We start from the raw sequence: 24,828 nt of genomic DNA, 5'->3' as shown, positions 1-24,828 counted from the left end.
GCTGCTGAAATTAATCAGCTCAGGTGAGCCGTTCACAGCCAGCCGGTTATTAAACTGATCCATCAGCAGCGTGTAATCAGCTTTCAGTGATAGTGACAGGTCCGGTGTGTGTGTGTGTGTGTGTGTGTGTGTGTGTGTGGGGTGTGTGTGTGGGTGTGGGTATGTAAATACCGGACCTGATCCAGCCACCAGCTGTTTGCATCAGAACAACATGAGAACTCCTCCTTCATGCTGTTTTTCTGTTCGTTCTGTCAGAGAAACATCTCAAACCGACTGAAGGATTAAAGTTTAACTGGTTTTATCAAACTGTCTGGTTAAACTGGGGGTGTGCCAGTTTAAATCTGGTCTTTGTACATTAATTATTAACTAGAGGGAGTGTTTACTCTGACTTATCATATATGTCTGAATTAAAGGATAAGAGACAAAACACTGGTAGTTTGAGATTAAATGTTTCCTGTTGCTTGAAAAAATAGGCAGATATTTAAAATTGGGAGATTTTTAATATTTGTTTTTATTAAATCTGTACCAGCAATCTTTTTTTTTGTCAGGATTAATGTTAAAATCAGAATAAATATCAAGTAATGAGGCAAAATTTGAATTCAACTTATACTTTTAAGCTGAAAATAGAAAATCTAGTTTTAAATATAACCAAAACAAACTGAAAGCATCAAATCCTCCATAAGGCTATGAAGGTACATTCCTGCATATGAACAGTTTTAGTATTTTGTTCCATTTGGAAACTATTTTTGACAGACTGGAAATATTTTGATACGTTTTGCGGCTTTAACTGCAGAAAGTCTCTTATTGCTGCAGGTTTTATGGTTTTGTTAGTCTTGGATTATCTGGTGATCTTTCTTCAGGTTCAGATTCTGTATATTGGAATGAAGTTTATTTTATTTGCCTGTGAAATGTAATGAGAGTAAAAAAGCCTCTCAGAAACAGAATGATATTTTTTCTCCAGCTCTAATCGGATCTCTGAAGCTTCATTCATGCTCGTCGGGTTTGAGAGGAACTCAGCTGATTCTGGTTGAGCTGAGGAATGTGAGACTAACTGAGTTTAGAGGAAGTGGGATAAAGGTTCTCGCTGCTGACGCTGCGCAGAAACACCATAAAAACACAAAGAGACCAATTAACCATGTGCACAAAACGCCGTTGATATGTTGTTCAAGTGTGCAGGGCCGTGACCTTTGACCCTCTGCAACCCAGGCTGGATGTAACTGTAACTACACAACTGACTTATAAATCTAAATAAATGACAGAAATATAACGAGGATGAATAATAATCTGTGTGGAAAACATGACTGCTCATAAAAATAGCAGAAAAACTTTGGTTCAAATTTATTGAAAACAATATTTTATGAATGCATATGTTGTTATTTTACAAAAATGTTTAAAAATGTTGGCATTCAGTGAAGCTCAGCCGTGTTTTTATGTGGATCCAATAGTTATAAGATTTCTAAAAATGACACATTTGGAGTTTGTAGAGATTTTCTGAGTAAACTTGTTGGTAGAAAAACTTTAGTTTTATGAAGCAGGATTATTAAATTCTGAACTAACATTAATTTGCTTTTTGAACTTTCAGGTTCTCTGGAATAGAAAAGCGATGTGACGTGTTTCTATCGACGTTTTATTCACAGTTTGACGTATCGCAGTAGAAAAGGTTGATGGAAATTACAAAATTCAAAATTATCTTCCTCAGTTTTACAAGAAGGTTTTTACTTTTGAGAAGTTTATTTGTTTTGTTTTTCTTGACTTTTCAGAAAAAGAGTCGATACAATAAAGAGAAAATGGAAACACGTTTTCTGAACAACTTCTGACTTGGCGAACGCTCCGGTCACCGATGGCTCTTTGCCTTACCAGAGACACGAAACATCCATAACGTCAACATCGGACGTTTTATTTCTGTCTGAGTCATTTTTACCTCTTATTGACAACTAAGAGAAAACTTTATTTTCAGCAGAGAGCTTTACATGATGAACGGTGGCAGAATTTGGTTTCTTTGATTTCCTCTGAGATGTTCGATTCTGTATCTTGAATTGTTTTGTTGGAGTTTTTATTTGGTTTTCTGTCCGTGAAGAAAAGACTAAATATGTCTGCTGCAGTATTAGATGATTTTTAAGACAAAGTGTTTAATGGGTCAGTAAAGTCCCACCACACGAGGCAACGTTTTCTCTGGATGTGCAAAAAAGTTTATTGGTCTTTTGGCAAGAATGAAAAACTTTGTTGGGTTTCCTCTGGGCTTTTGAAGTCTTTGTTTCTGGTCCTTCCTGGTGGTTCCTGGCTGGTTTATATGCATGTGGCCGGTAATCGGACACAGCATGAAGGTCCTGACTAATTAATGAAAGGTGCAGCCGTTGCTGGAGAACCTTTCTGTCTCTGAAGTCTCCGTGTCTCTAAAGGTGCAGTGCCTGGTTTTCTTCTCTGGTCTTAGAAATGAACTAATATTTACCATCTTGCTTACTTGGTTAATATTTAATAGTTAGTGATCCAGTTGATGTTTAGACACTTTAAGAGGGATAGAAGCCATTTTATGTAAAGATGAAAGAATGTGTGAATTTACCGTTTCTTTACTTCTGTATAGTTAAAGTACTAAATTATTATTGTAATTAGAAATGTGTTGAAACCTGTTTGTCCCAGTCAGTCGTTGACTCAGTGCACCGTCATGCAGCTTCACCCACCTTGCATGATGTTGGTGGTCAGAGGAACTGATGGTGCTGATGCATGGCAGCTTCACTTTCTGTGAATGAATGAATGCATGAATTAATGAATTCATAACCTACTTTCTTACCTGCCAAACTACCTCATTACCAGCCTTTCCAGTTCTGTACCTCCCCACCTCGCTATTGACCCCCTGACCTAAAGAACTAGACCTACCTACTCCAACCTGGCAACCAACCTGTTGACATGGCAACCAACCCGTTGACCTGGCTACTTACCTCCTGATCTTGTTGCTTTCCCATTGAAAGGAAGCTAGCTACCTAGCTTGTCACCTGGACAGCTGGTTCCTGGCCCAGCTGCCTGGTTCCTGACCTGACTGTCAGCTCTGGACTCGGCCACCTCGCTCAGTAGCTGCCTACTTATCCATTGACTGGCTATCTGGCTTCCTACCTGCTTATCCTACTGGGATATCTAGTTAACTAGCTCTACTTGCTATTCTAGCTGTACCAACACCTAAGTCAGAGCCTCAGCCATCTCCTTCAGGTCATCAGCCTTCGGTTTGCAGAGACTTGTGCTGAGTTGTAACATGCTGGCTGATTCAACAACAGTTGCCTGTTTTCAGACGCTCACAGCAGGAGCTGCTGGTGCTGCTATGAGGAATACTGGAAACAGAGTCTGATGTCACAGACAGGAAGTGATGCGTCTCTGAAACCAGGTGTGGAAGCGACTGTTTGGATTCACAATGAATTATTATTAATGTTTCCTAAAAGTATTCTGAGGAGTGTGTGTGTGTGTAGGTGTGTGTGTGTGTGTGTTGTACTTGTTTTTAACCGTCAGTTCAACAAAATAAAGCTAATTGTAAAATGCGAAAGCACATTTAAAATGTAACTGAGCATATAAAACATATTTTATTTATTTCTCATCTGTTTTAATTTGCTTTGTAAAGCCAACATATTTTGTCTGCCAACCATTGACCAGGATAAGACAGAAAAGATAATTTCTGCTTTTATTTCATTATTTAACAACATTATTTAAATGTTTCTGTTATTTAGAAACATTTCTCAGGGCAGGATTTAGGTTGCTGTTGCTGGTTGCTGTTGCTGTACTTTGTTTTCTGGTTCTAAAGCTGTTTTGTGTCTCTAGCATGTTGGCTAACTCTGACTTACTCCAGCTAGCATGGAAAGCTACAGTTAGCTTGAATGCTACGTTTACACGTACATTCACTGTCTCCTCCTTCAGTCGGTTCACTGGGTCAATTACCAAATATGTTTCTTTTTATGTGTTTTTGATTTTTTAAATACGTTTGTAGAGATTTTTTATTTTTTAATCTATAGAGCTTTAACAGATTGATTTCCAGGTTGTCTTTAGACAGTTTTTTTTTCTTTGGCTTTATCAAAATGTAAGTTTTATGTTTATTTCCATTTTTGCACCTTTTTAAAAGACGTCATTCTTTGTTAAATGTTTTCTGTTTCCTTGTTGTTTTTCAGAACTATGTGTTTAACTTTGACTGAGGTTTAGAAATGTCTGTAGTTGCTCACATTGTTTCTGCAGCTCCCTGCAGTTTGAGCTGTTTATCCACAGTGAACAGATTCATATTGAGTATTTTCCTCCATGCGCCTCAGGCTGTCTGGCTGAGTCTGGCTGTGCAGCGCGGCTGGTTGGACGTTGGAAGCTGGATGGCTGCAGCCTGCAGGCAGAGTTCCTCTTTATGAGGCTGCAGCTGGATGCGGTTATGTAAGGAGCTGTTGTACAGCTATTATTAGCCTGTTACTGAGGCTCTAAAGAAACACTGTGAGGTTTACTGTTGAAGCCGCACAAATATGCTTTGGGAAAATACAGACAGGTGGAGGTGGGCAGGATGGTTTTGTATTTAAAAATGAAATGCAGATTAGTTTTGAGCAAAAGGGAATTTTTTTGTGAAACGGCTTCCTCACTGAAAGTGAAAACTGAGATTTGAAATGTGAGACTCTGGTTTTCTGAGGACTTTGTGTACGAGCTTTTCTAAATTAGCATTTCAGCAGATCCTTTAGCGGTTTGTTTTCTGGACAAGGCCACGTCTCCAGCCTGCATACCCGTCACACCCAAACTGTTACAAAATGCTGCAAAGCAAAAGTTTTACTGCAGCCTCACAATGACGAGCCTTGAACTGATGACTCAACATGGAGAAATTCAGTTTATAAAGCTATCAGACGGACTATTCTAATGCTGGTAAATGCCATCCATCCATTGTGAAACCCAGAGGTCTTTAAAATGCGGCTCCGGATTCAGTGGAATCTCCAGCGCCCCCTACAGTGAGACAGGCCAAACCGCACATCGTAGAGATCTGAAATCTCTGCTAATCAAGAAAAAAAGTCTCTTGAAGTTGAGTCCTAAAATGTACAGGGAGGCGGCCATTTTGGATCAAATCATTATTTTTGGTCATTTTTGACATTTACACACCAGGAACAATGAAAAGTTATCAAAATGTAACGTGTTTCAACATTTCACCAAAATATGTTGTAGCAGAGGGTTTGGGCTGACCTGTGATGATCCTGTATCTAAAGTATCTAAAGTGTTTGATCCGGATTTATAACGAAGCAGAGCAGGTAGCTCACCTCTGTGTTTCTGTTTCAGGACTGCTTTGAGGATGCCTTCGATCGGATACCTTCGTAAGTACGCTCATGCTAACACCCGGTGATATTAGAGCTGAAAATGTGTCTCTTTGTCGTTATTTTCACTTCCTGTCAGTCTCCAGTTTCTCCTTCCGTCCCTCGTTTTGTCACTTTCAGTGTTTATTGGTCGATGTGCATTTGCTCTTATCATATCATGTGAGGACCAGAACTTGACTGATGAACTGGGCCACTTTAATAAAACTCTTGTAATTTTATTATTTCACTGTAAAGTTTTGAATTAAATGTAGGTTTACTCATATTGTTAGTACAAATAGTTATGTGCAGTACACATTTTTGCCTTCCACACATTTATAAAAGCGGTGTGTCTCAGTAGTGTTGACTGAGTTGTGCCCCCTAGTGGTCCTCCAGGTACTGCATGATGCCTACAGCAGTGAGAGCTTTTTCTGCTTTTATTATTAGCTAGTTTATAAAGCTCTGTACACACATCAACAGTTGTTTAATTTAAAATGATTTAATAGGCAAATAAATAAAGTAGATAACAGAAATCGATAGAAATCTGTGGATAATTTTATATTTCATGGTGCAGAAGAGGATTTTTGTTTGTGCCACAGTAACTCAAGTCTATTTTTCTTTAATTATGCTTCTAAATTACAAATAGACCATTACATTATGTACATTAAAATGTTATTAATGAACATTACACTTGTAGTAAAGATCATCTTCTTTTTTGGCATCTTTATATGAGTTAAAATCCACTTTCAGAATCTGTAAATAACTCAGAATGATCCGAGTCGACTTGTTCGTAGTTTCAACAGCATCAAACTTCTCATTAGAGACTAAAATATTAACGATATTGCTTTATTTCAGGGCTAATTTAAATCTTGGAGATATGTGACTGTTAACTGGGTTAACTGGTTTATGTTTTAGTGTTAGAAAATATATCCTAAAATGTTGCAGAACTAAAGAGCTGCTGCATCCTGGGTGCACAAAGACGCCAAGATCACAGATCTGACCCCAACTACTGTTAGAAAACAGAGGGTCATAAAATCTAACACTCAACTTGTGCTGTTGGTTTCATTTATCTCTGTGTGTGTGTGTGTGTGTGTGTGTGTACGCCTGTGTGTGTGCAGGGCTTGTCAGATGGACCTGCACACTGCCATCCAGGAGACTCAGTGCGCTCTCAACCTCGTCCTCAACAACAGGTTCTCTCAGGCTCTGGACCTGCTCCAGCCGTGGTGAGGCTCTTTTCCAGCTCAGATGTTTCAGATCATCAAACTCATGTTGATGTCAGAAAAACAACCTGAGTAAAAACTAAATACTAAAACATCTACTAAATGTTTTTCTAGGTGGGATTCCTGTGTGAAAATAAATTTTCTCTAAATCTAATTACTGGTTTCCAGCTGATGACCAACAATGAGTCTTTTATTGTGAAGGAATTTAAACACATTTTTCTTCTTCTTTGCTGAATTGTTTTAATTTGTTTTCAGGATTTAACTAGACACCCACCTTCCATAATTAGATAATTAAACTATTCAACGTCCTGTTGACTTCATTAAGTCATTTAGTTTTTCCTTGTTTTATTCCTTGTGTCTTTATTTTTTCATCTTTTTCAATCCCTCTATCATTTTATCCTAAATCTCTTATTTGTCCTTATTTCCTTTCCTTGTGTCCTTCCTAAATGATATTTTCCTTCCTTCTGTTCTTTGCCATCTATCTTTGATTTTTTTCTTCTTTGCTTCTTTGCACATTCCTCCATTCCTCCATTCCTTCCTTCCATCCTTCCATCCCTCCTTGTGTCCTGTCATCTCCTTTCTTTCCTCTCCTGGTTGGAATCAAACCAGTTCCTTACTGGTTCCTCCCCTCCATCAGAACTGGTTCTGTCCCAGAACCGGCTCCGGTCCCATTTGGGTCGCTGTGTGCTGGTTCTGTGGTCCTAACCGACCCGTTGTGTGTTCAGGTGGAAGCACAGCATGTACCACGCTCTGGGCTACAGCAGCATCCTGGTCATGCAGGCCACCATGACCTTTGACCAGAAGGACATCCAGACGGCCATGGAGACCATCAAGCAGGCGCTGCAGACCTGCCACCGGTAAGATGGCCGCCTTTAACCCGGCCGCCTCCAGGAACAAACGTCACATTTCACATCAAAAACACCAGAAATGTTTGTCAGTTTTAGCTGAACTCTGTTCTAAAGTCCTGAACTGGTTTCCAGCTGATGGGTTTGATGGTTCGGTGGAGTCCACCCAGTTTATCATGAACTACATCCAGTTCCTCTGACCCCAAAGACGTTTATGTCTCAAACTTTTTATGTCTCAAACTTTTTCACATCTTTGGTTACAAAACCAAACTTCACTGCATTTCATTTGATGGAACCAACCAACCAGTTGTACATATTTATGAAGCTAGGTGGCACCATTTTCACTCTACCTCAGTCCGACTGGTTGGAGGAAATCTGTGAATGTCAGTTTTCAAGTCTTCTCACAGGTTCTCACTTAGATTTAGACTTGGACTTTAACTAGGCCATTCTCATGCATGAAGATGCTCTGATTTAAACCATCCAATAATAATCTCCACCAGTGCTGGAAGTCTAGACTTCATGCTGTCAATACTCAGCAGGTTTTCTCCAGCATGATGCTGCCACCACCATGTTTCAGCCTCTGGACGATGCGTTCAGGGGACACTGGGTTGACTCCACCATACCGCTGAGTTTGTATGGAGATAAAAATGTTACATTTTGGTCTCATATGATCAGAAAACCTTCTTCATTGCAGTAGGAACTGTGAGGTCACCAAACCAAAGACTCTGAAATGTTTTCCAGGTTCAGAAAGAGAAACTCGGTGGTCGGTTCTCTGTCCAGCCTGATCAGCAAGCAGTCCAACTTACAGGAAGGTACCAACCTCATCACTGGGTTTAACTGGGAAACCACTGACTTTTACTGGGCAGTAGAACCAGAAAGCTGTAGAAAACCGTGGCCTGTCTTTGTGTTTGCAGAGGAAATGCATGCAGAGCTCTGCTACGCCGAGTGCCTTCTGCAGAAAGCAACGCTCACTTTCATCCAGGTCAGAGTCTCTGTTATTAAATCAGCTAAATATATTTGAATTATGTTCATCCCTCAATAAAATAATTGTATTTTTAACTAAAATAGGCTTGTTTTCTGTAACTGGCCTGTAAATATTAGATAATAGAAATAAGAAAAGGTTCTAAATGACAACATGTTACCCAGAAATAAACTCTCCTTCATGTAGGATGAAATTTTGTAAATTAAGTGGCTTTTTTGAAATTGTTTTTGTGGACGTTGTTTCTTTGTCTACTTTGCTTCATCACTTGTTCTGTGTAGCGTCTCTTAAAGTCACAATGTTTCTCGAAGTTTGTTTTCTATTGTGGTAAATTTTTATCTTGCCACTCTCAGAATGAAATCAGGTTTATATCTTTCTGTTTTGTTGTATTTCTAAATTTGCTCCAATGAATGTTGGGGAAGAAACAGAAATTACTGTTATTCATCCACCAGGTGTGAAGGTTCTGCCTACATTTAAATCTGACAGGAAAACCTACAATTTAATGGCTGTTTATGTAATTTTACTGTAAATAAACTCATTTTTTCTGTCCTTATTTTCCAGGATGAGAACATGATCAGTTTCATAAAAGGAGGAATCAAGATTCGAACAAGCTACCAAATCTACAAGTGAGTGATTAACGAACAGCTAAAGGCGCCTCCATCTGAGACATAATTTAAATAATAATTGATTATAATATCAGGCTTTGTGTTTCTCGTTAGGGACTGTCAGAACGTGCTGAACATCAGCCAGGACAAGGCGGAGCAGTTTAACTCCTTCAAACAGTTTGAGGGCGGAGTCAAGCTGGGCATCGGCTCTTTTAACCTGGTGGGTGAGGAAAATTCATTTAAACTGATGTGAAGGTTTTCTGAAGCATTTCTGTTTTTAAACACAGAAAAGCTCATATTTTGGATTCTGCTGCGTTTAGCGCTGTATCATCAGCATATCGGCAAACAATCCTAAAGTCTTACAGTAAAAACGATACAAAATAAATTACGATTAGGTGTACTTTCTTAATGAATTCCTTCAGATTGATTTCATTGTTTGTTTTCTCTCCTTCCTCAGTAGATTTTAAGGTTGTTGGAATTTATTGGGTTTTTAAACTCACACACATATACGGAGTCTTTTAAATGTTTACCCATTTTTTGGATTCTGCTGCGTTTAGCGCTGTATCATCAGCATATCGGCAAACATCCCCAAACTCTTACAAAGATACAAATTATACAAAGTAAATTATATTTAGCTACTTTGTTAATGAATCTTTGAATTTGATTCTTTGTTCCAGATGCTGTCTCTCCTTCCTCAGAAGATTTTAAGGTTGTTGGAGTTTATTGGCTTCTCAGGAAACAGGGTGAGTTTTCCTCCTCTTTTAAACCTCAGATATTTTATTAAAGACAGGAAACGAATGTCTCTGCTGTGAAGAGAGGTGTCCGTCTCACTGCCCGTTTCCCCTGCAGAGTTTTGGTTTGTCTCAGCTGAGGGAGGGAGCAGCCAGCCAAAGTTTGCGTTCGATAATCTGTGTGCTGACTCTGCTCTTCTATAACACTTACGTGTCTCTGATCCTGGGTAGGAAATTTCTACAAATCTTTATTTGTTTGACGTCGTAACCTGAATATTTCACTTCATCGGTTTATAGTTGCTTGTTTCTGTTTTTGATGTAAGGAACGGGGGAGGGGAACCTGATGGAGGCTGAAGCTCTGCTGGAGCCGTACCAACAAAAATACCCCAAAGTAAGACGAATACTCTGTTCGATTACGTATTGATCGATTGGGATTTATCGATGGATTTACGGTTATTGTTTCTTTAAGGGCTCCATAATCCTCTTCTACTCCGCTCGCATCGCCACCCTACGAGGAAACTTTGAGAAGGTTTGTTCATGTAGACTCTCACAGAGCTGTGCAATGGAAACGTTTGTTTTTACAGCATTTTGATCCATTTATGGCAAAGTGATCTTAAAAACTGAAACTCAAAATATAACAGCATCGTTTTGGCTATAAATCTGTCACTACTCACAATCAGAGCCAAAAAATAAACCCAACCCAGTTTTAAAAAGTCGACCAATTGGGATCCATCACAATTTGAAATTTAAATTCAACATTTATTGATATTTATATGAAACAAACAGGAAAAAAAGACTCAATCGCAAAGATTATATTTTTTAAGCTGCTAGTTTGCAGTCTAACATAATCTGTTCATGTCTGGAAATTACTTGTTTATATCATGATACATTTTTCCCCATCACTGATTTAATATTATGACATTTATAAATCCGACCGTTTCAGCGCCGCCTGAACGGCCCGAATCTTTCCACCGAGAAAAATCTGATTTTTCTTCTCTTCCACCTGTGGAATTAAATTTGATACGGATCTGATAGTTTGCAAAATGTCTTCAGTCACATTTCATCCGACTTTTACGTCGTTGAAACAGAAACAGCTGCTTAGATTTGTAGCTATATATGTGTAAAATTTACTTAAGTTCCCAAAAAACACAAATTTCTACAAATGTTAAAATATTTACTTGATTTACCAATATAGCAAAAAAAGTTTCTCTCATTTTAAAATCATGTTTCTAAAGAAATATTGCTGCGCATCTATTTATTCTCTTATCATTTTTTCAAGATTTCAAGCTAAATATCCGCAGAACGTTTCAGATCATGTGTCTGATTCTCTCTGCTTGTTGTGTAACTTTTACCAGACATTAAAACTTTAAAGTCATTTGTTTAAAATGTTTGAAGCAGAGGCGTTTTGTTTAAAGACCCGCTCCGTTTTAAAGGCGCGGTCCAGGTTTGAGGAGTGCATCAGCAGCCAGCAGGAGTGGAAGCAGATCCACCACCTGTGTTACTGGGAGCTGATGTGGACTCACTCCTTCCAGCAGGAGTGGCAGCAGGCGTACCGATACGCTGACCTGCTGTGCAAAGAGAGCCGCTGGTCAAAGGTCAGCCCAGCTACGGATTCTCACAACGCGAACAAACTAAAATCCACAGCGGTTCATCTGTGTGTGTTTGTGGTTTTCAGGCGATCTATATGTACCAGAAAGCAGCGATTCTCAGCATGATGACGGAAGACGACGTGAGGAAGACTGGCGAAGACATCGTAGAAGTCTTTAGGTTGTTTTTATTCCACATCCATAAACCTTCATCATGTCCATCGTAACAAACAAAAAAACTCAAACATGCTGCAACGTTTTAATTGTCTCAGTTAACGAAGGTCAAACATGTTTGGAAGCAAACTTGAAAAGATTTTTCACCATGAAATCACTGTTTCTAAAGAAATAAATATTTGTTTTATGCTGTAGAAACTTTCAATGCATGGAAATATGGAAAATAAACTTAAAAACGTGAGTCAAAGCATTTAGAAAACTTCACTTTCAGTAAAAATGTCCGGCTGCAGTGGAGCTAAAAGTGTTTCTGTTAAAGTTTAGTTTATTTTTGCTGCAGGTTTGACCGTTCAGTGGTGGTTTCAGGCTCAGGGTGTAAAGGCGTTTCTGTGTGCAGGCAGGTGGAGGCGCTGAAACAGCGGCTGGCTGGGAAGTCCATCCCCATGGAGAAGTTTGCAGTGAGGAAATCCAGGCGCTACAAAGCTGCTCAGCCCGTCCCGCTGGTCGTTCCTGCTCTGGTCCGCCAGTCAAACATCGGCTCCACTTTAACTGGGAAATTATGGAAAAACTCAGTCAGAAAAGATGAATTTGTGTTTTTGTTTGTAGGAGATGATGTACGTCTGGAACGGCTTCACCATCGTAGGGAAGAGAGCCGACTACACCGAGTCTCTGCTGGTCACCATCGAGAAAGCTGAGCAGCAGCTTCGCAACGACACAAGTGAGCTCAACAATTCACTTGTGTTAGAAACGTCTAGTAATGAAACGATTATACATGGAAACAGGAAATACATCATGTTCTGTAGAAAGTGACAGAGACAAAAACATGGAGGCCAACAGGTGCAAACCTGATATAAACTACAAAACAGAAAAACGCTGCAGCTAAAAATGCTGTAGCTGAAAATGCTGCAGCTAAAAATGCTGCAGCTAAAAATGCTGCAGCTGAAAATGCTGCAGCTAAAAATGCTGCAGCTGAAAATGCTGCAGCTATGCCTGTTGCAATGAACAACACACCAATTGATCACATATTAAATTAAAATGAACTCAATAATTTCCTTTTGCATGGTTTATTATTTTTCTCTTTTCTTTCTTTCTACCAAAAACTGGATGATGACGTTTCCAGTCTGGTGTTTTGGTCTCAACTAACTTTTACAGTGAAATCAACTGAATAAAAGCGATAAAAGTGAATTATTATTATTATTATTATTATTATATTAAAGCAACTTTTGAAAAGCTTTACAGGAGTTAAAACACAAAAGTTGTTTTGAGGACTTGAGGAAGTTGAATTCAAACGGAGCTTCATCCAGCTTTACTTCAGAGTCTTTTTGAGCATGTTAGCATGCTAACATGCCAGCATGCTAACATGCTGGCATGCTAACAGTTTGTTTTCCGTCTCTCAGATCCGTCCGAGTTCCACCCAGACGACAGCAGCCTGGTCCAGATGTTGAAGGGTCTCTGCCTGAAACATCTGGGCAGGTTGCTTCAGGCTGAGCTCTGCTTCACGCAGGTCCTCTCCAGGTAACACACTCCACAGATCACCTGGCCTCTTCCTGCTGCTGTTTACTTCCTGCGGTTAAAGATCAGATCTGTGTCTGTTTGCAGCGAGAGTCGCATCAGGTACGACCACTACCTGATCCCGTTCTCCCTCTATGAGTTGGGTCTGCTGTACAAACAACAGGGCGACTTCGTTAAGGCCGCCACTTACATTGAAAAAGCCAAGTAAGTTCATCTTTAATTCAAGAGACATTAATTACGTTTAAAACCTGTTAACATGTTTTAAATTAACACAAGTTTTGCTCTAAGAAATCTTTGGTTTTGCCTTAAAAATCTTTCCATTACAAATGTGCACAAAATTTTGTCAGTGTTTCACTAATGTCATAAAAAAAAACAATTTCACAAATGCGATGTTTCCATTAAAAAATAAGAAACTCAATAAAAATCACATGTGAATAAGTTAATGATTCATTAAAACCTTGCCATCTTCCTCCAGCTACTTCCTGTCATCTTCTTTGTGGTTTTCGCCAGTGGCAACATCCGGTTCTTGATTATGTGACTCATGATGTGAAATAATGTTTCCATTACAGTTTGTGAAATAAACCAATTTTGATACGGCCATAAAAAACGGTCTCGTTTCTCTAGCAACAAGTTTTTCTTCTAGAAATCTGTGTTTCTATTAAGCAAATTTATTTTTGAAATGTCAAATGTTTTGCTCAAATGTTTTCATAAGATAAAATCTTTCATCCTAGGATGTTTTCACACCTGGTGGTCCAGTCAAACCCCGGTTCTCTTTCTCACTGCACTGAGACAAGCAATCAAAACTAAAACGTGTTCCCCTCCTCACCTGTGGGGGCGCTGCACCAAGAACTACTGGAGGAAACATCTCTAAACCCTAGAAGAAGACACTGACCGCAACCTCCTTCTTCACAAAATCTAAACAGTGTCGGTGTCAGATTTGATCAGTTGGAGGATTTATCTTTAGATAATACGAGCCGTTTCTCCCGCTGGCGCTAGATTCACTAACGTTTGTTTCAGTTGCATTTACCCAGAATGCCATGCACTGTAGTCCACTTCTGGTCTATTTGGTGTTCACATATGCATTTGAACTGCACCAGAATTCACTTCAACCAAACCAAGACCCGGGTTTGTAGGCGGACCAGAGTTTGATTCTGCGTTCACACCTCACCTATCAAACCGGATCTTATAGACAACCGACCCGGAGTTTGATCAGAGCGGACTGAATTCGTGAACGCAGCCCTGGATCGTCTTTGCTCTGACGTAAAACCACACACCTCTGCAGCTTCTCTTTTTCATGTTGCAGGTGTGTCCTGTAGTAAACTGCTTTGCAGAACTGATTCACTGCTGTAACCATCAAAAACTCAGATATAAAAGTTGTTCATCTGAACTTTGACCTGAAAGAGTCACTGTGCGAAGTAGCAGCTTTTAATGTGTATTTATGATTCCAGAATCGGTTTATTTGCACTGACTGATGTTTGTTCTCCGTCAGGACGAACTACAAGGATTACTCCATGGAGTCCAGGCTTCACTTCAGGATCCACGCGGCGCTCAGCAGCCTGAAAGGCTCGCCTGTCAGCACGCCGTGACCTCAGCGGGAAAACCTCCGGTTCTCTTCACGCTTCAGCATTCACACTAACACAGATCGCTTTCAGCTCCATAAACCTGACGGAGCTGCAGCTTCAGGTTCCAGGCAGAGCTTTCCCATTGTCCGTTTATTCAGAAGTTAATGATCCATTAAGGAAGTCAGATTGGATTTGTTCACAAACGGTTCTGCTGCATCTTTCATCACCAAAAGCACAAAGTAAAAACCAAACTTATTATTCCAAAAAAGAGCAAAACTTCTGGAAAAAAATGACAAATAGGATTTTAACTGCCTGTCTTTGGCTTTATTTTACTTAAATTATTATGTTAAAACAGAAATTATGACCCTACACTACAATAAATAATAATAAAATGTGTATTTTTAGGATAAACTGCTAAATTACAGTACAAATAGTGAAACCCTAAAGTATGCAGTCAGTCTAAGAGGAGAAACGCGTCGCGCTACGCAGTCACAGCCTTTTCACCAGCGGTGGCCCTAAACAAAGCAGCTGAATTCACTCATTCCAAGCTCACACACACACAAGCTGTTTTGCACATCTGAAGGAGATTACACACACAAACGGCGGAAATTGCACATTTTTAGCAGCAATAGAGGATTTTTTTGTTGTTGTTATTGGATGATTTGTCAGGTTTTTGTTGGGTTCATGCTGAGAAGCCGAAGGTTTTAATTTATTGTTGAGTTTCTCAAACACAGAGCAGCTTTTGATTCAGTCGAGGTTTCTGCACCATTAGTTAGCTTAGCATTTAGCTACCAGTTTTGCCACATTTTAACAACTTTTTCCCTTAAATATCGACCCTGTGGGGTCCCACAGGGTCCGGCACTCGGACCATTTCTAGTATCGGTTCCTTTAAATGAAATGAAAACCCAAACGGTGCTGTTCTCCAGAAACGGCAGACGACTTTCAGAAAAGGCAAACAACTAATTTTATTCATAGTCTAAAATTATTAAACTGTAACAAAAACACAGTGTTTTGTTGTTGAAGATGAAGGAAACTCAACATCATCATCTTCATTAGTTCAGCAAAACACGTCAGCATTTACATTAATGTTGTGATTAAACATGGAGTTCCACAAGGTTGTGTACTTGGTACGCTATGTTTTAAATGTACTTTTTTAGGTTGGATAAATATTTTCACTTCTGTTATAACTTAATTACAGAACATTACAGTTCCCCAGACAAGCTAACCAACTTGTCTTGTTATGACATGCTTTAAGTAAGAAACGAAGGAGCCATGAAGAGTCGATGGCGGTTAGTAACAGATGAGAAATGAGAAATAAAAAGCATCTGAGTGTTACAATGGCTCGGTACCAGAACGTCTGTCGTTCAGCTTTACATGGTACAATCAATGTACTCTTTGATTAGCACATTGAAAATACTAATAATAATAGGAAGTTTGACTGCTAACGAGATTAAAACATTATATTTTCACTGAAAAAAAAACTCAGAGGCATTTTAGGAAACATTTTTAGAACAAACCTCCTGATTTTAAATTATGAAGCAGCAGGATGTGGATTCTTTATCACTTCAGAGAGATTATTTTATTTTATTCATTTATTTGCAGCTCTGTCTCTGAGAAATAATAACCGTCACTCGCATGGCTGCTCAGCCCTCGAAGGATTGAAGCTTTAATTTTATTTTATGTTTGTAAAGTTTTGAACAAATTGCCTTTTTGTTTTCTGTTTTGTTGCTTTATAGCCTGAAATATGCTGTAAATCCTACAGACATTAGATCAAAAGTACATTTATAAGAATATGGAGAGCGACTTTATAGTGTATCGTAAATGTAAGCACAATCTATTTTCTCCAAAACATGGATCAAAAATAATAATTCTTTATATTTTAGTTCAATGACATTCTGAGGGAGGAAAAGCCTTGAGAGGTTTTGGATTAATAGAAATGATGAAAATGTATTTTTTGTTATTTTCTGTGAGCTTGAAGTCGTTTCTGCTTCCATTGAACCATCAGAGCCTCTGAATGTTTCTGTCGTCTCAACAACTTGATGCTTCAAGTGCAGAAAACTTTGCTCGTAGTGATTCTGGAGGATTCGTGGCAACGAACAGAGTCTGAGAGAGAAATGCTCCTGGAAACAGGAGAGGTCAAAGGGCAAACTCCACTTCTTTTATTTTGAGGTTTTAATTTGGTTGTGATAAAACCGATGGGATATTATTTATTTTTTTAACAAATAGAAGTTTTTCATTGACTGTCTGGTTGTCTTGATTTATTATGATTTAGAATAAATGGTGTAAAAATTAATGTTGTTTTGTAACAAAATACTGAATAACAGGATTTCTGTGGTTAAATGAAATCATTTATGGCTTATGGAGAAAATTATGAAGTTAAGATTTTGACTGATAAAGCAAAGTTTTGACAAAATTTATTTTAAATGATCAGGCAGGAAGTGAAATGAAGCCTAAATAACTAAATAATAAAACAATCAAGTAAAAATTGTTCAAAATGAGAAATTAAAGCTGCAGTGTTAGAAAATTATATATTTTTAAATATTTGTTGAAACTGTTTCCATGTTGTGACAGATAATCGGTTAAAAATAAATATATTAATCTCCCCTGGCTTAGGAGGCGGGGTCTTAGTGCTGTTAATCATCCTCTGTGTGATGCTGCTCATCCGCCTCTCTCAATGCTAGTTAGCCTAGCCACCGATGACAACAGATAAACAGTTTTCCTGTAACACTAAGCAGTTTCTTTGCCACCAGCACATTTAACAGCGAGTTCATGAGAATGATTGACAGCGCTAAGCCCCGCCTCCTCGCTCTGATTGGCTACTTTTGGTGCATTTCTTCAGATAGCTGCTCAGAGGAGATCAACATTTTCACAGATGATCTCTCTCATAACAAACATTAAAAAGATCATCTTAATAAAAATGACGTACTACAGCTTTAAATGTTTTTTGCAGTGACTCGTTTCGTTGCCACGACCTTTGACTCCTGTAAGTGTCTCTCGGTGTTTTGTCCAGGTGATGAACGTCGGTGCCTCTGTGTGTGTCTGGTCTCCATTTCCAGGATGTTGCATGTTATTTAATATAATCTTTGGTTTTTATTGTCCTGTTGAGATCAAAGCCTTTTACTCTGGTGATCATTTGGTGCAATAAAGTGGAAACAGGAATGTTGTTCAGTTCGTGTGTGTTGGTGTTTTTATTTTACTTTCTTTCGTTTGTTTGTGTCGTTTTCAGAGTTTGAATTAGAGCAACAGTAGAAAACATTTATCTGAAACAAAAACAATAAATGTTGGCACCAGAATTATCTTCCAATACAAACCAAACAATTTCAGGTTAAAGATTCGATCATTTGGGACAAAATCTAGATTTTAAAAAAAGATTTTGAAAGATAATAAATTAAATTTCTCTTTTTTGCAGCTCTGATAATCAAACTCATTTGATCTCGTTTGCAGCAACAATCCATCGTAGTTTCAGGAACTTTCCGTTAGCTGAACGTCTGCGGAGCGACGCGGCTCCGTCCTCACAGAGCGAATCGTTTTGAACTCACGGCTTGTTTTAACCGGGGTTCTGTGGAGAGGTTGTGAGCCGTCACTATCCTACAGTGCCTTTACTTTGGAAGAACCTCGGTTCTGGTGTTTTGTTGAGAACTGACCCGTTTCCATCCGTCATCGAAGGCCGTAGTATCAAGATGGCCGCCGCCCTGCGCTCCTCGTCCACCCATGGTCGCCGCCATTTTTTTTGTCTTCGGTTTTAACGAGACGCAGGGCAACGTCACGGTGCAGATGAAACCAGATTTGACGTTCAGGAGGAAAATTCACATTTTTAAATAACTTTCATGAACCAGATCAGACTCCAAACCACGGCAGCAAACTTTGTCACAAAATGTAACTTTTTTAGTTTCCTCTGGTGACTTTTTTCCAAAAATGCAACTAGCGACAAATTTAGCATCTTTTTATTTTTATATTATTGGAGACTTTAGCAAGACGTGAAATGACCAATCACTGCATCTAGCAACAAGTGGCGGATGTAGTCAGTCTGATATCAAACCCATAAATATGAATTTTAATGTTTTTTTCTCAGAAAATGTTGCATCTAAATAAATTCCTGGCTTTGATTCCCAGTCAGTCATGGATTCATCTTCTCACTTTGATATCATATAAACTTATTTATTTAGTGTAGGTTCAGTATTTACATTATGAAATTATTTCATAAAGTTTGTTTTTTAATCACTTTTGAACTGAATTTGTTCTAAAGCTTGAATCACATAAGACCAAATATGCAAATTAGGCGATGACATCATCTAGCGACTTGTAAGATGGTTTGTTTCACTGACGCATAATTTATGTCATAATTTCATAATTATAATTTTTAGCCATTGTTTACGTCCAGATTCTGTCTGGCTGCAGAATTATGACGACATTTTTCACGTCTGCGACGTAAAAGTCGGAAAAAAATGCGATAAAATCCGTTCAGATTAAACGATTTGAAAACCGTCGGCAGTAATGTTTTAGAAATGAGATTCAGAAAGTTCCTTTGTCTCGTCTTGCTCATGCAGCGATCTCCTGTGGGTAAGCTACTGCCTGCTGACACGGGCTCCGCAGAACCCCGCTTTAAAAGCCGAACTCCTCCTTTTAGGAAACGTTAAACTAAGTCTCAGGTTTTCTGCTCTTCCAGACTCTTGAACATTTGGAGAAACTTTGCTGTGATTTTGTTTTAACTGTCTGAGTTAAAAAAATGTCAGATTCATCGAGTCGTCAGAGAAACACGAAACGTTTCGACGTCGGGGACAGAAACGTTCTGCGTTTTAGGAAACGTTATGCAAAAACTACCAAAGTAAATTAATGAAGCTTTAAACTAATTAATTAAAGGTTCCTGTCGTTATTTATGTGTTTTGTCTCACTACAGTAAATGTTTTGTGTAAATAAGAGATTAATTTTATGTTCTGATATATTTAACAACATTATATACAGTATGTGCTACAAGCCATAAATTGTACTTGTTGCTTCTAGATCTTAAACAAAATGCTTCCTTCTTTCCTTCATGTTTATGTTTTATTATTAGTTAAAATAATTTAGTTTTCCTCCCATTTTTTAGAAAACTCTTCATTTTACTGTAAATTTAAACAACTTTAGAGATTTATCTTAATATTTTTGCATGATTTTGAACTAATTGCTTTGTTTTTAACCTAAAAATCATCTATTTTCCAGTTAAATTGATGTTTAAAGTTTCTGAGGTAATTATTGAGAAAATGTTTATTTTATATCTTTTATTTCTAAGCTGAGCCTTTAATTGGTGATGAAAGATTCAGGACTTTAATAAACTAACTTTGTTATTCTGTCATAATTTGTTTTTTCTGACTTTATTCTGAGCTGTAAATGTGGAAAATTAAATTAAATCAGTTAATCCAAACACATTTTGACTCTTTTTTTTTTAGTGTTTTTGTAATTTCATCTCATTTCTGCACATTTTCTGATTTTTACACCTGAAACAATCTTTTATTCTGTAATTATGTAATTTTCCTTCAGTCTGAAGAGTCAAAATGAGCCTCATTGGTTACAACTGTAGTGAAAATCATCATAGATAGATAAACTTTAGAAAAAGTAAAATAAAAAAACTCTTCAAATGTCTGAGTTTAATAAATCCTTCAGAAATATTCAGAATTGTGTCTCAAACTTTTGAAAACAAAAAGCATTTAATGCGTTCAGCTGCAGATGTTGCTTTCGCTGAAGCGTCTCAGTGGTTTTGAAATTGTCTTTATTTATTCAAGCGTTGGACGTTAACCTGTTTGTCAGGGTTAGGAAACGCTGCAGCTGCACACAAACATTTCAGACTTTTGATGCAAAATAAGCAACAAGGATGAAGAAAGTTAATGACGACGACTGAAGATGTTTCAGACTCATGTTGATGAAGCTTTACTGTCACTAAATATGTGAAGGAAAAACAGAAACATTTCAGGTTTATTTGTGTTTTCAGAAGTTTTGACTCGAGAGCAAAAATCTTTTACTTTGAAGTCAAATTCATTTCTATAGAACATTTCAGCAACAAAACGTTCAACTCTTTAATTAATTAATAAAAAACGTGGAAAATTTTTAACAGTTTGAAAAGTTGAAAATGTGTGGTACAAAAAAACAAATACATTAATCTCAAATCTGATTTAAAATTTTTTTAAAAACTTGCCACTGAGTTGAAAAATCACAAATATGCTAGAAAAAAATCCCAAATTTTTGAGATAAATCTTTTGATTTTTGAAACTCTATAAAATCTGAAAGTTGAAAATTTTGTGACTTTTCAAACTCACATTTTCTAGAAAAAACAAAGAAACTTCAATTTGAAAAATTTAACATTTTTGAACTTTTGAAATTCCAAAAAATTTCCGAAACTTTTCTAGAAAATATTCAGAGATGAATTTCTGAGTTTTTGGCAGAAATGTTCTTTCTTTTTTCTGTCACAGTGACCCTGGTTCACTAACATTTAACTACTACAAATGATCCATTTCATGCAGTGAATATAAACCTCTGGTTGTTCCAAATTTGATCTAATAAATATGATTCTATTGTTAATTGTTTTCTAGGAGTTTCCATTAAGTCTTAATGAAGTTTCTGTGACATATTTAACACTTTTAGCCAAAACAGAAATCCACGTCATCGCGCCTGATTAGCATCCAGCTAACTGAAACTTCTCAAACTCCCGGATGAAATCATCGGACAGGTTTAAACGTTTGAGCAGAAAATATTTGTTCTCTGCTTACGGGAATCTGGGTTTCCCGGTCCCTCAGCCTGTCAGACGGATCAATCATGTGTTCACAGTGACGGGACAGGCTAATGATTGATGGTGACAACATGAGCCAGCAGAGGAAGCGTCAGATTTGAAGCCGAATCCGAACTGGAAGGATCTGCAGCTGGATCCTCGGAACCATGAGGATGAGACCAGACTCCTTCCTCCTGCTGTTTCTCCTCATCGCTGCCTCTCAGGCGGTGAGTTGGGCTGATTTATTCCCGTTCAGGTCAGACAGAATAACTCATAAATTAAAAATTACCCAAACCATAACAGATGGGATGTTTTAGAAACTTCATGTCTCCAGAGATTATTTGCTAAGACAGGTGAGCCCAAAAACCTTCTACAGCTTCATTTGTCCTGAGTGCTAAATATTAATGATCAGCCTTTAAAATTTGATCAAATCTATAATTTTATGCCAGAAAACTTTGATACAGTGAATTGTGTATGTATTCACATTGTTTTGTCACATTAAAACCAAAAACCTGATTTATTGTGTTTGAATTTTTTTGTTATAACCAACATAAAGTTGTGCATAAATGTGGAAAGGAATAAAAATAGACTGAACGTCCTGAGCATACAGCTCTGGCTGTATGTTTAGGGTTGTTGAGTTGCTGGGAGGTGAACTTTGACCCCAACCTCAGGTCCTCTGCAGACTCAGAGGTTTAATTGCCGGTTTTGTCCTTTAATAAACCCATTAATTCCTGTAAGTGCAGCACAAAGCCACCGTGTTTCACTGATTGGTTCAAAGCAGTGGTAAACACACTGATGCTAATACGCTAATGCACTAAGAGCGGAGCCAATTTTCTGTTAGCATGTTATCGTCTTTGCTAACTTTGAAAATGTTTAGCTCACTTAAATGACTTTTCCAGAAAAAATGTAAAGAGTTGATTTACTTGGCTGTTTTCTAGACTTTCAGTGGATTAAAGTTCGACATCAGTCTTGATGTTTTTATCGAATGGTAAGGAAGGAATCTGCTGCAGACCAACGTTTTTTAAAAGCCTTAACGTTTAAACTCTTCAGTTTTTAGTTAAAAAACAACCAACACAAAATCAGTCGACCAAATGGAAAAGAAATCACCAATTTAAATTATCTGGACTTTTGTTTTTCAGTTCTGTAAACTGTGTTTGAATGGTTTGTTATCTAACTACTGATTAACTACTTATTTTTACACAATAAAAAAAAAAAAACTGCTCCAGATTCAATATTTTTCACAACTTAAGAATATTTATTTAGTTTGTCAGAATATCAATTAAATGTTGCTAATAATGCAACTAAGATGCTTTTAAAAATAATCAAATATTATCTGCATAATGCTTAACATTTAGCTTCTGTGCTAAGCTACTGGGATGTGTTGGTTTGTGAATCTGTCTTATCTGTAGAGTAATCCAGCAGACTCAGAGCAGCCAAAGGCCACAGAGCAGCGACCCGAACAGGTCCGACAGAAACCGAAGCCTCCAAAACCAAAACCAAAACCAACTCCAGTGGTCACAACGCCCGCCCCAAAAACCACCAAAGCACCCGACACGGACGAGTTCTTGGGTCCACAAGAATGTCTGGACAAAAAGTAAGTTAGAAAGTTACCAAATGTTTCTGTAACCTACCAGCGATGATCTCGATCGATACTTCATCTGGGTTTATCAGAATAAAACTGCGTTGACTGGCTAACCAACGCTTTGCTAAGTGGGAAATGTTTTGCTAAGTACAGTAGCACTTTTTCTGTGCAATTAGCACACTGAGCTTCTACAGTAATGAGTTTAAAACCGATTTAAACTCATTTCTGATCACAGATTTATCAAAAAACTGGAAAACTGGAACCAGGAATGAAAGATTTGTTCATAGGCGATATAACATGTTTTACTGACACATGATTGGTTTTAGCGCTTTAGCATTAGCTTTTGCTAAATACCATGTTGTTATAGTGCTTAGCATTAGCGGGACTAATGTTCATATAGTGCTTTAGGGTTAGCACAGCTAACCTTTTAGCTAGCAGTGCCCACCGCTGGGAATGGCTAACAGACTGTTCAGCCAGAGAAATGTTTGCTAGCAGTCTCAGGTTGCTAACAGGAAGCTGGTGTTCCTCAGGCCGACTCGAGCGTCGTGTGGCCTGGTGTTTTGCCCTCCATGGCAGCGGTGCGTTGAAGGTCAGTGTACCTGCAAACTTCCCTACCTGTGTCCCACTGAAGGGGTGGAACCGGTCTGTGGGCAGAACCACAGGACCTTCACATCCTACTGTCAGGTAAAACCAGACAGACCGTTCTTCACGACTCGTTTGAAGACTCGATAAGAGACTCAATGAGACTCTTTGCTTTAAGAAATGCTGATTTGTTTCCCAGGCGATGGCTGCCTCATGCCGGACCAAGAAGCCCGTAATGTCCCACTTTGGAAAAGTCTGCACAGGTTCTGTTCCACAGATACATTTACAGCCTTACCTCGGTTTGTTTTCATTTTTATAAATGATATTTTCTGTATTTTGTGACTACAGCGAACATTACCAAGTTCCAGAGCTTCCTGGACAAAGACACAGGGCTGGTCAGGATCGTCCTTCCTAACGCCACCGGAGAAGGAGAGAACTTACTGGTGTGCCATCAGGACTGGGACATGGCAGCTGCTAATGTGGCCTGCAGGGAGCACAAACAAGAATAGTGAGGAGATTTATTACATTTACATCCATGAAGGCACAACAAGCTAACTAAACAATCATTTATAGTTACAGAGGTGCAGCGTCTGCAGACTCTGTGGACTACAACTCCCTGACGCCCAACACAACTCTCCCCAGCCACTGTGTCAGCGTCCACTGCCAGGGCTACGAATTGTCTCTGGCTGAGTGTGAAATCTACGACAAGATGGCGGCTGACGGCCGGATGGTGGCCGCAGCGACCTGCTATAAGGAAACATCTGAAGGTCAGTCTCAGAACATGCTGAGGTCGTGAAGACTCAGAAAACACCTGGAAGCTGCTTTATAGAACGGTTTCTGAAAGAAACGCCTTGCCGCGCTCGTTAAGGAGACAGAATGAGAACTTTTCTTGTCCGTTGGTTTCCAACGTTAGTAGAAACAATTTGGTCACTTCTTCCTCTACAGGAGTTAACCTGTCGTTCAACTCAGAGTTTAACTTGTATTGCTATAAACAACAGTAATCTTAAAATGCTGTAAACTCGCCCCACAACATGGAAGTCCTCCAGTCCACCAGGGGGAGTCTGGAGTCGGTAATATTACCTGCATAAATGTTCTGCTGCACTATAACATTGTAAAAGACCAAGTTTGAAACATATTTTCTTTTCTCTTTTCATTTTCTTTTCTTTTTTACTTAAAACGTGGCTCCATTTTATTTGGTGGCCGACTCCCCCTGGTGGTCTGGAGGACTTCCATTCTGTGGAAATTTGCAGCATTTTTCTTTTGTATTTTGAAGTTTGCTGTGTTTTTGAGGAATGTCTTCCACGTTGGTGTTGCTGGTGAAATCTTTAGGCAGACGTTGTTCAGAGTCTTTAAGGTTCCCACATATTTTATCTGAAGTCCTGAAAAAAGACATGGAAAACAATCAAATCTGGTCAAATTATTCATAATATTC

At 38.5% G+C, this 24,828-nt stretch overlaps 2 protein-coding genes across 2 annotated transcripts; both read left to right on the top strand.

The window, feature by feature from the left end:
• Nucleotides 1–4,119: 4,119 nt before the first annotated feature.
• On the top strand, nt 4,120–17,661 carry LOC114157324 (tetratricopeptide repeat protein 39B-like). Its single transcript, XM_028038208.1, has 18 exons — nt 4,120–5,306; nt 6,401–6,505; nt 7,228–7,359; nt 8,089–8,159; nt 8,262–8,329; nt 8,888–8,952; nt 9,046–9,151; nt 9,609–9,674; nt 9,781–9,889; nt 9,986–10,053; nt 10,132–10,191; nt 11,096–11,257; nt 11,338–11,429; nt 11,817–11,937; nt 12,026–12,137; nt 12,817–12,934; nt 13,019–13,135; nt 14,421–17,661. The coding sequence occupies exons 2-18, from the start codon at nt 6,411–6,413 to the stop codon at nt 14,515–14,517; spliced, it is 1,659 nt and encodes a 552-aa protein (XP_027894009.1). The 5' UTR covers nt 4,120–5,306; nt 6,401–6,410; the 3' UTR covers nt 14,518–17,661.
• Nucleotides 17,662–21,302: 3,641 nt separating this feature from the next.
• Nucleotides 21,303–24,207, top strand: LOC114156834 (complement factor I-like). Its single transcript, XM_028037358.1, has 6 exons — nt 21,303–21,459; nt 22,642–22,826; nt 23,345–23,498; nt 23,596–23,659; nt 23,745–23,904; nt 23,970–24,207. Exons 1-6 carry the CDS (start codon nt 21,400–21,402, stop codon nt 24,190–24,192), a joined length of 846 nt encoding a protein of 281 aa, XP_027893159.1. The 5' UTR covers nt 21,303–21,399; the 3' UTR covers nt 24,193–24,207.
• The last annotated feature ends 621 nt before the right edge of the window (nt 24,208–24,828 follow it).

Source organism: Xiphophorus couchianus, chromosome 14, assembly GCF_001444195.1.
Source record: "Xiphophorus couchianus chromosome 14, X_couchianus-1.0, whole genome shotgun sequence".
NCBI classification, from domain to species: Eukaryota; Metazoa; Chordata; class Actinopteri; order Cyprinodontiformes; family Poeciliidae; genus Xiphophorus; species Xiphophorus couchianus.
The sequence above is the reverse complement of the archived record's forward strand: the minus strand, read 5'-3'. Positions and strand labels throughout refer to the sequence as shown.